Consider the following 10,559-nt stretch of genomic DNA (forward strand, 5'->3'; position numbering starts at 1 on the left):
ATCTAAACTCATGTAATAAGTCTGTTACAGTATAAGCCAATAGATCTCTTGTAGTATTTTGTGTTGTTGAGAATGAAGTCTGTACAGCACAGATAAGTGATTACTACAATCTACATTGATGGCATCATTGATTGACCTCACTGCCATTCGCAGATGAAGACCGCACTGATATGGATGGGAACCTGCTGGATGCTCTACTGTTCAACACGTCTTGCTTAGGCCAGGGCTTTGCCCTGCTGCGCCACCCGGTGGCCTATGAGCTCTTTAGGAAGAGAGGGGTGGCGTTAAACGTGTTGGAGGTGTGTCCTATCACCAAACAAGGTAGGGCAGGGTTTCCCAAACTCTCACATAGGAACTCTCAAGGAACTGGCCATGAACTCCATCAGGTGAGGCCAAGCATTGTACAAGGTTGGTGGAATATCGTAGACTAACTTAGTTTCCTGCAACTGTTTATGCCCTGGTATAATAGAGTAAGAATTCTGACTTTAAAAAAATGATATGTTCCAGGTACAGCTCTCTGTCTCATTTTTACATTTACATTTTAGTCATTTAGCAGACGCTCTTATCCAGAGCGACTTACAGTTTGTGAGTGCATACATTTTCATACTGGCCCCACGTGGGAATCGAACCCACAACCCTGGCGTTGCAAATGAAATGTCTCCACAGCTGAAGGAGAAAGCCTTGACCTTGTGGCAGAGAAAATGGTACACGTTTGTCTCAGAGAACTCACAATAGAGACCTGCTGGAGCAGAGGCCTGGGGCAGAGGAGTGGTCATTTGGAAGCGGACTGTGACAGAAGCATCACCTTAGACCTTGAGCCTGTTGCTTGTGCCCCATAAGTGTTACCATATGAAGGGAAGGGATATTTGGCAGGGTGTTCCCAAATGACAAACGGAAACACAAGTAGAAATGTTGCTCAAAATTAGGACTAGGGAAAGGACGCAGTTGTTATTTAAACATTATTTTCTATGAATAAGGAGCTGTAGACGGTTTGGCAAATTAGGTTTGAGAAGAAAAAGAGAACGAGCTCATATCGCCCTCCAGTGGATATAGTTTGTATAAAACTCCTGCAAAAAAAGCAGACCAAACTGCTGTCAGCTCCCACAAAATGGAGTCGCCTGACAGGAGAGCTGAATTCACTAGTCAAGTAGTCATGAAAGGACGCTGTTTGTTTTCATACAAAGGCATTTTTTTTTTTTTTTTACAATTCAGTTGCAGAGGATTGTATTTGCACTTTATTTGCGAATTCAGGGAGGCTCTATATGGCAATAGTGGCATATAGTGCACTGTGTGAAAATGCTTACACTGTATAAACTGACCAGCTAATCTTTGATTCATTTAACTGTGTTGGCAGCTGGTAATGTATTTAAGAAAGCAAACAGGATTTTGTTATGGTATTTAATGGAGAACATTATTTTTAATTTTTTTAATTTACAGATTTAGACTGGAAATTAGCTACATTTAATTCATTATACCTATTTTAACAAGGTACACACTTTATCATTCTGATTAGGCACATACACATTATGACAAATTAATGTAGAACAGTAGGCAGCCTTAAGCATGGCCACCCAATTTTCTATTAAGATTTTTGATTGTATTTTGTAAGTAGTGAAAACGTTTTGATGTGTTACAAATCATTTATTATGCCAATTCAATTTATTTCCATAGACAAGAAACGTATCTCTCCAATAGTGCACGACACAGTTAGGCCCTGTCAACCTTTATCGACTGCTGGTGTTGAACTGGGAGAAGTAACTGTCATCTGGGATGTTAGTGTACACATTATCCAAGTACTTTTTCCTGGAAAGAGAAGAAAAATGCATTTGTCTATAACTGATATCAACAACAAAACTGTAGGCATTTGATACTGTATGTTGTCTATTTATGGGCAGGTCAGCACGCTCTAGTTGATGATTTGTTCTGTCCATTAACTGTGCTAATCCGGTTGGTGACAGTTTCTTCTGCCCAATTTAATTCACAATTCAAAATAAAATGACTGACATCAAACATATGAATGATACTGCACATGAATGGACTGAAAACAACAAACAAATCAAAAGGTGTACAGGTGTGTCCATGTGTCTAAACCTAATCATATGGAAAGCTTCTTACTGTTCATGGTGGGCCTCAGCCAGCTGTGTGTTGGTGTTATCCAGGGTGCGACGGAGCTGCTTGTTGATGCGGGCCTGCTGTCTCTCCAGTAGTAGGGCGGTGTGAGCCGAGGCCACACAGCACCGGTCCTGGTGGACCTCCTCCTGCTGCTGCTCAGCCTGCACAACCAAACGTGAAGAGAGAGGTTCATTCCATTCGATGCTTCTCTATGAGAAAAAATTTGGAATTGGAATTTCATTTTAATTCCTGAATTGACCCAAAACCTGGTCTGCATTCATGGTTGTTGCTATCCACCCCATTTCCTCTTTTAGAAGTGTTTAGTTGTCAAATGAAAATATCTCTGACCGCTCAACGCAGACATCCCAAAACAGGCAAAAGAGACAGACAGGTAGATGTGGCAGATGTACCCTCTTCTCGATCTGTTGCTGATGGCAGTCGATGATGTGCTGCAGCTGCTCGTTTGTGAGGCCCTTGCAGCTGTCAGGCCTGAGGCGGGGTAGACCCAGCACACTGATGCCCTGCTCCTGGCTCTCACTCAGCAGCTCCCCCTGCAGCTGGTTTAGGATGTCTGTCCTGTTGTCCTCCTCCTCCTGCTGCCACTCCTTCCACCGCTTCTCTGCATTCTCTGCTGCCTACAAACAGATACAGAGACAATGTCACACAGTAAACATATTTTGACAGAAGGATGTCCGGTTCCACTACATACAAAAAGCAGGAATGACTGCCACACCTGGTTAGAGAAGGCTACTGTACTATCAATTCTAATCATGCACCTTTGCCAGTTTGACAACCACACCTGGTTTAGCATCAGTATAATGACTCACCTTTGCCAGATTGAAATCCTTTGTAGCCAGGGCTGCGGCTCTCCTCCTCTCCTCCTCGATCTTCTGGAGCTGGAGAGCTTTGAAGTCCAGGGCCACTACATCCTGGTCATACTGGTGCTCTGCAGTGGTGAGGCAGAAACAGTGTTTGAGATGAGGCAGTGTGAATGTATGAGAGTCTAGCGACAGGACCGTTTGTGTTGGGTTGTTTCCTACCTTCCAGTCTCTGCTGGTGTCGTGCTGTGGCCAGCTCATGTTGCTGCTGGACGGACCACTCTCTGAGCTGCTCCTGCTGCTTCTTCAGCCTCCCCTGGCTGTCTGGGTCTTCACCCACAAGCCCCGGCAGCATCTGGATCCTGTCCTGATTCTTAACTTTGTCCGGGTTGCTTAAGTCATACTCTCGTCGGCTCCACCGCGGCTGGAAGTTCAGCCGGAAGTCCTCTATGGCTCCCTGCAGCAGACGCTCATCCTTGAGTTGGCGTTGATCAAGTAGACAGGCGGCCTTGTCATTACACACCGCATCTGCAGCTAGAGGGCATGCATTCTTCAGACATAGCCTATGACACTAGCTCCTAAACAGTTCCATTGAATCTTATGAATATAAGCTTATAGAGCTCAGTCAGGACTTAACCAACGAGCCTATCATCACCTTGAATTAAAACACCTTAGGCCTTTATTGTGTTTTTGCCAGATATAAAAATGTCCTCCCATACTGTATTTTATTGCACTTACCATGTGCTTTTAGTGACTCTGCCTCTGCCTCCTCTTTTTTCTTTCTTTCATTCACTTGGGATTCAAGAGCCACTTTATCTATCTGTGAGTAAGAGAAAATTGTGACAAAATGGCTTTACAACTAACATGAATGGACTGATGTCACAGCCGGTTACAAAGTTGCAAGCCAAGTTGCAATAATTTACCCCAATTGTTCTAACTTTAGCATTGAAAATCCTATCTTGACGTTCCGTCTCTCTATTGCGCCTCCTCTCCAAACTAGCAGCAGCAATGCGGTCCGAAAGTAATTCTATATTGTACATTTTCCTATCTTGTAATTAGGTTTTCCCGTACTGTCTCGCTGCAGTGAGAATCAAAGGACTATGCTGCGAATGCACTCTGCAAACATATTCGTTGCTAGGATACCTGGCTTTCCGATCCTTTCGGGTCTTAGACTAGTATTCTGCCAGCGACACAAATTGCGTCACATTTGTATGGTAATAAAGAAACCTTTGCAATGTGGATAATTCGTTCAAAAGGTATTGAATTGTAATCAATGGCCATTTTATTGTTCCAACAAGAAAGGGCAATAAGTAATTTATGAAAATAAAAAACGTATGGTTTTAAAAGCAATAATTAAAAAATACAATGTTGACACTGGTATGTTGAGAATATTGGGCTGTAGAGAGAATTGTTCTACCTGTCTCAGCTAAAGTGGGGTGTAAAATACTCAGTAGGGTCTCTACTAAGCAAATATGTTTAGCTTTTGAGGGGCCGGCCTGCTGCGTGCTTTTCACTCCGCCCCCAATGCAATATTGTTTTTGCACTGGCTCTATGCACACTCACTGGACTCTACCCACACACATACTACACTGACACTCCAATACACACACACACACGCTGCTGCTACTACTGTTTTATCATTCCTGATTGCCTAGTCACTGTTACCTCGTACTACTGCACATTGTTGGGAAAGGGCTCGTAAGTAAGCATTTCACGGTGAAGTCTACACCTGTTCTATTTGGCGCATGTGACCTTTTTTTGTGTGTGATTACATTGTAATAGACTGTACATGGGATACATATTGGCTTGTAGAGAACTTTTCTGTCTCAGCTAAAGTGGGGTTGGAAATACTCAGTAGGGTCTCTACTAACCAAATAGTTAGTTTCAGAGGGGGAGTGTCCTACATATCCAGCAGCACTTCGTTCTCCACCCACTCCATAGCCCCCAATGCAATATACTGTACATGGGATACATATTGACTTGTAGATAACTTTTCTACCCCTCTCAGCTAAAGTGAGGTGACAGTGTTTTTTGCTACACAATGAATGTCGTTTTAATGGCTCCATGGAATCCATTAAAGATTAAAAACAGTCATAACAACAAAATAGTTTTAGACTATCTTTTATTTATGTACAGAATATTTGTAAAAGAAGACAGCACAGCTGTATAGGAGGATCAGCCTGTGGTTATGGTGGTGGTGCTGGGCAGATAGACGAGCTACTCAATAGTTAACTGTCTTGGCCGGCTTGGTATCGGCCAGCTCAGCCTCCAGGAAGCGGAAGCGGCGGTGGCGACGCAGGATCTCGATGGCCTTCTGCTCTACGGAGGCAGGGACGATGCCCAGGTCCTCCAAGCCAGGAAGCCCTGGATACTTCATATCTGTGGTGTGGAACTGGAACAAACATATTCATGTCATCACACAAATCCATGTCATCCAACAAATCCATCATAAGACATTCATTTGTGTAAAATAAAATAAGCTTTACAAGGCGGTTTATACTTTGCTGTTTGTTGCATTTTCTTACCCGATCTACTTTGTCAGGAGTTGTCCAAGGCTCGAATGGGTTCATTGCAAAGAAACTTGCAACAAGACTGAAACCAGACACAAAGGTAAGACATTTTGATCACACAGTATCTGAAAGGACTGCATTTAAACAAACCAACCAAGCTTCCTTGTTAATTAATATTAATTAATTATTAATTAATTAATATGCCATTTAGCAGACGCTTTTATCCAAAGCGACTTACAGTCATGAGTGCATACATTTTTGTGTATGGGTGGTCCCGGGGATCGAACCCACTACCTTGGCGTTACAAGCGCCGTGCTCTACCAGCTGAGCTACAGAGGACCACAGTGGGTGTGAGATGTGCCTTGCCATCTCACACCCACTGGTCTAGCGTGAGGCTATTTGTGTTCTAAACAACTAACAGCTTGGCAAACAACCTCATCAGACATCAGCCTATACAGTACATGTTCTTTTGAGGCTAATTGAGGTTACCATGCAGAACCAGCAGTGGGTGCATACTCACTGATAGAGAGGGCGTGGGAAGGGGTAGGGCACAAAGGGCCTGTGTGCCACAGCATACACGTACTCCACCAGATCATGAAGGAGATAACGGTTAGGTCTGTGTGGTAGAAAAACAAAACAAACCTAACCAAATGGCTGACAAACAGGTTGGTTGCTACTGACCTTTTAAAATAATGTACTGCATGTATGAGAATGAAACGGCCATTACACAATCATCTATTTTATCTTAGATTCAAGCAAAGTCCCATCCCTGGATGAGAACAAGATACAAACCCATGTCACACAAAGAGCAACTCAACAATGAGATGAACAATCGTTTTCATGATTTATACTAGGTTAACCTTGTATTCATTGATAATGAACAGTTTCTAATCAATGGATTGAATTTTACTTAATTTCCTGAACTGATTAATTTCAATTGACACATCCCTAAAAAAATTGACAAAAGTCAAGCCCATATCAAGTCCTTACCCGACTAGTGCATATGTCTTGCCATTAGCATCAGGGTCTTTGATGGCGTTGATGATAGCCTTTGCCACATCCACCACCTGAGAAGAGCCGAAGCAGAGTGAGTCTGTTGAGTAACTGGGCTCATAGAAGCAGCAAGGGTACACAGAGCTGACATCACGAGGACAGACACACTCACATGAACAGGCTGCTTCACTGTCTTCTTCCCCATGGAGATGAGAGGCACAGCACTCCCAAACCAACGCATGTCTGTGCAACAAGGATGGGGGGAGGACGAATTCAAAACAATGACTGAGAACTCATCCTGTTTTAAACGATAATAGCATCGCATCAAGACCAATTGGAGCTGTTAGATGACCTTAAACAAATCTTTATTTTGACTTAAATTCCGCACACTGCAAATTCAAGTGTTCAACCATGCAACAAACAGCTCACTCCACAGTTTGCATTCCTATACAGTCAAACGAAGACTGTAATTATGCCAACATGATCCCACAAATATTGACACGGTCTGCTTAGTGTCACAAATAAAAGATAATTTCACTTTTTAACAGTTTTTACACTGGGCCACACGGAAATTAACTCTATGCTCTGCTAACTCACTGGCAAAATGGTTGAAGAATCTGTCTTCCCTTCCAAACATCTCAGCGGGCTTCATGATGATGGCATCAGGGAACTCTTCTCTCACTGCCGTCTCACCTACTGCCTGCAAGGTAATATCACACACATTACACATTATTACTTCATAATGACATATTAAACCAAATGTCAAGCTTTACCGATTTTCAACCGTCTGCATTTTCATAATTGTTACGCATATCAGGCAAATAAATATTTTTGAAACTAAAATGAAATATGTTCAAGTGACACTGAAAGAGTTCAACCAAGCCCTGCATTGGCCAGTACCTTATTCCTAAGGTATTTGGAGGGGCTGCGGATGTCAGCATTGAGGTGAGATACGTGGATCAGCTTTGTGATGCCTGCCTCCCTGGTGGCCTTGGCAATCTGCTGAGGGATGCTCACGTAGGTGTCCTCAAAGGGATAATTCCTTTATAAACAGAAAGAGGAAGAACAGAACACGGAGTACAGCCAAGTACATCAAACATTTAGCAGAAAGCTGTAAAATAAGTGTACCTAATGGTGGAAGCACTATTGAGGTCCTTTGCTCCACTAGGGAGTAAGTCAAGCCTCACTGGTGTAGTTAAAAGTAGGGAGATTCATATATTGATGGAGCAACTCTTTATGTGAATGTTCACCACCAGTGGGTTCTTTTTAGGAACAATGTATTTTTCTAAAAGTCAGTTGGGCCATACTTCGTCTCCCACTCTCGTCCCACCAAGTTGATAACCACATTGGAGTGCGCCAATGCTTCTCTGATAGAATCCTTGTTCCTGGCATCCCACTCCTGAAATAAAGCAAGGTGGAGGGGAACATATGAGGCGTGGCATAACTTGGCATGAGAAAAAACAACACTTAGCTAACAGATGAAGAGATTAAGGGACTTCAAAGTGAAATGGTTTGAAACGTCACATCCGATAAATAGTATTTCTCTCACCATAAAGATGATCTGGCCGAGATCCCCCATGGGCCTGAGGTACATGAGGTCATACTGGTCACACCGGTGAGGAATCACAATCTGAGAACCCATACGACCTGCAAAACCACCTGACAGGTCAACAAACACATAACTGCCCCATAGGAAACCCTTGTATATAGTCACTACAGTGTATCCAAAAAGGATTGCCACATAACCAAACAAATGAAGGCATCCTTCACAATCACATAGAAACATACGACATAAGTAGAAGAGGACCACAGAGCTGCCATGTCATTTGAAAGGTTATCATGTGAAGCCTTTGGGACTGATGATGGTGAAACTTACCCAGGCGGTTGACAACATATCTGCCCAGGAAGCCGGTGGCTCCGAAGACTGTGGCTGCTACCCCACTGGAGGAGGAGCGGCCCCCTTTCCCTCTGGGGATGACAGCATGGTGGACCTTCCTCTGCTGGACTGTCACAGGGATGGCTGACAGCACAACAGGGGAGCAGGAACCTGCAGGGAGCAGTGCAGAGGATGCTGTAGTAAAATTGCCCAAATCAGAAATTGTCAACCAATCAAAAACATAGGCCTAGTTAGCGATGTTGCCAGAGATCACAAACAGATTTTTTTTTTGGCCCTTTTTTTCCTCCCCAATTTTGTGATGTCCAATTGGTAGTTACAGTCTTGTCCCATCGCTGCAACTCCCCTACGGACTTGGGAGAGGCGATATTCGAGAGCCATGCGTCCTCCGAAACACGACCCTGCCAAGCAGCGCTGCTTCTTGACACACTGCTTGCTTAACCCGGAAGCCAGCCGCACCAATGTGTCGGAGGAAACACCGTCCAGCTGGCGACCGAAGTCAGCTTGCAGGCGCCCGGCCCGCCACAAGGAGTCGCTAGAGCGTGATGGGATAAGGAAATCCCGGCTGGCCAAAACTTTCCCTAACCTGGCCGGCTGTGACACAGCCTGGGATCAAACCTGGGTCTGTAGTGACGATGCAGTGCCTTAGACTGCTGCGCCACTCGGGATGCCACAAACAGATCTTTTAACTAGTTTTGGGACACAACATCGGGAGTCTGTATCAGTTGGACTTACTGAGTTGTGAATCCTTCTGGTGGGTGGCGACGGAAAACAACCCTACCAGAATATAGCCGGCTACACCTAAAAAAACGTTTCCTGTCAACAAAGGCATATGAATAATCTCTAGGAAGTCTACTTACCAGACGTAAAGTGAAACGTGACCCTCACCATATTCCTGCTGTGTAAACAGTTGTAGATTTCGCGGTAGGAAGTATCGCGTGAAGTGCGTGGTCTAATGGCAGCCCGTTGTCTAACTCAACAGGAATATGATACACAACTCAGGGAGCCCAACCAATACACAGACTACCGATGTTGCGTCCAAAGCTACTTTTAACTAACCTTAGTATTGGTCACTGGGATACAACGAAGGTCCACTAACTAGGTACCACAGTAAACAGCAGACATTACCTGGCATGCATATTGACAACCACTGTCTATCTAGACGAACTAGCTAGCTAACGTTAGCTAGCTGGCTAACTAACTAGGTAAATTGAGAGATAGCTAGCCAACTGTTTGGCCGTGGTGTTAATCCAGTGAAAGTGATGCAAATAACTTTAGAAATTGGTCATGACTGCCAAAATGGATATACAGGACTGTCAGGAACAGCTTCTTACTGGTTTGCATATGACATGGTGCTAGAAAATAGAGCGCTACCTAGTTAGTCGTATTCGTCGGCAAGCGTTAGCTAGCTAACCGGCTACTGTTAGTTACCTAGCTAGCTCGCTAACTTAGCTAGGTCATAGCACAAACAGGGTCACAGAGGGTTGCAATGTCGCTTAAAAACGATTCTGTGTTCAGGCTAAACATGATTCTTTCCACTTTCTCTCAACAGTGCAGTTATCAGGGCATTTATATATTCTAAAATTGCATGTTTTGGTGTTACTCACTAGAAATCCTGGGAAGGACACTCGCAGGACGGCTAACGAGCGCAGCAGCCGCCATGTTTCTTGCTACGGTATGACAGACCGGTCAAAAGCAAATCTGCGTTTTGCGTGGAGTTGATAGATTTCTGCATGTAGGTAGGTGTCTTGTTTGTATAATAGGTACCTTGTTTGTATGTTTGTTTGAGCATTGTATAATTAACGTGTTGACAATGTAACTGTCTGTAATTTGCTATAATGTAATCACTGTTTTGAAACGTTACCAGCCAGCCAGGGACTGAAGATGGAAATTGGCATAGTGATCCTATTAAATTACTAGTATTCCAATTCCTAATGCTATGTATGAAAATGTATGCACTCACTAACTGTAAGTCGCTCTGGATAAGAGCGTCTGCTTAATGACTAAAATGTAAATGTAAATTAGCCTGTCGTCAAAGATGGTGTTATGTTAATAAATTCAATAAAAAAGATTGATCATCAGGCATCTTATAATATATGTTTGCTCTTGCAGTGCAGTGTTTTTCTGTGTTATTAAGGTGATCAAACCGGTGTGACGATATAACTTGATCTGGTGGAATCGATACGAGCGCTTATTTCAGAGAGCGCTCTGTAAGCCACGCCCCGGGTGATT

At 43.6% G+C, this 10,559-nt stretch overlaps 2 protein-coding genes across 3 annotated transcripts; both read right to left on the bottom strand.

Moving 5' to 3' along the window:
• Positions 1-1,460: 1,460 nt before the first annotated feature.
• LOC121577342 (RIB43A-like with coiled-coils protein 2) lies at positions 1,461-4,042 on the bottom strand. Of its 2 annotated transcripts, none has more exons than XM_041891100.2 (7): positions 3,854-4,042; positions 3,669-3,750; positions 3,153-3,464; positions 2,940-3,058; positions 2,523-2,747; positions 2,116-2,273; positions 1,461-1,803 (listed from the first exon to the last, which is right to left on the bottom strand). In XM_041891100.2, the coding sequence occupies exons 1-7, from the start codon at positions 3,968-3,970 to the stop codon at positions 1,725-1,727; spliced, it is 1,092 nt and encodes a 363-aa protein (XP_041747034.1). In that variant the 5' UTR covers positions 3,971-4,042; the 3' UTR covers positions 1,461-1,724. The 2 variants fall into 2 exon arrangements, with proteins under 2 accessions (XP_041747034.1, XP_041747033.1); XM_041891099.2 differs by having other exon boundaries at positions 2,116-2,321.
• Positions 4,043-5,035: 993 nt separating this feature from the next.
• On the bottom strand, positions 5,036-10,036 carry LOC121576951 (NADH dehydrogenase [ubiquinone] 1 alpha subcomplex subunit 9, mitochondrial-like). The gene is made up of 11 exons (XM_041890570.1): positions 9,935-10,036; positions 8,310-8,480; positions 7,983-8,080; positions 7,741-7,832; positions 7,334-7,475; positions 7,031-7,133; positions 6,606-6,676; positions 6,431-6,507; positions 5,961-6,056; positions 5,456-5,522; positions 5,036-5,322 (listed from the first exon to the last, which is right to left on the bottom strand). The coding sequence occupies exons 1-11, from the start codon at positions 9,987-9,989 to the stop codon at positions 5,152-5,154; spliced, it is 1,143 nt and encodes a 380-aa protein (XP_041746504.1). The 5' UTR covers positions 9,990-10,036; the 3' UTR covers positions 5,036-5,151.
• Between the last annotated feature and the right edge of the window lie 523 nt (positions 10,037-10,559).

The sequence above is a fragment of the Coregonus clupeaformis genome, chromosome 11, assembly GCF_020615455.1.
Source record: "Coregonus clupeaformis isolate EN_2021a chromosome 11, ASM2061545v1, whole genome shotgun sequence".
In the NCBI taxonomy this organism is placed as follows: domain Eukaryota; kingdom Metazoa; phylum Chordata; class Actinopteri; order Salmoniformes; family Salmonidae; genus Coregonus; species Coregonus clupeaformis.

What these genes read in the sequence shown, in the direction of transcription:
- LOC121576951 (XM_041890570.1), bottom strand. Translation starts at nt 9,989, where the DNA reads ATGGCGGCTGCTGCGCTCGTTAGCCGTCCTGCGAGTGTCCTTCCCAGG. An exon ending in TCGGCCAGATCATCTTTATG is followed by an intron (nt 7,833 to 7,982) that starts GTGAGAGAAATA and finishes GCTTTATTTCAG; the next exon opens with GAGTGGGATGCCAGGAACAA. An exon ending in ATTCTTCAACCATTTTGCCA is followed by an intron (nt 6,677 to 7,030) that starts GTGAGTTAGCAG and finishes CTTGTTGCACAG; the next exon opens with ACATGCGTTGGTTTGGGAGT.
- LOC121577342 (XM_041891099.2), bottom strand. Translation starts at nt 3,970, where the DNA reads ATGTACAATATAGAATTACTTTCGGACCGCATTGCTGCTGCTAGTTTG. An exon ending in AGAGTCACTAAAAGCACATG is followed by an intron (nt 3,465 to 3,668) that starts GTAAGTGCAATA and finishes CATGCCCTCTAG; the next exon opens with CTGCAGATGCGGTGTGTAAT. An exon ending in AGCAACAGATCGAGAAGAGG is followed by an intron (nt 2,322 to 2,522) that starts GTACATCTGCCA and finishes TTTTTCTCATAG; the next exon opens with AGAAGCATCGAATGGAATGA.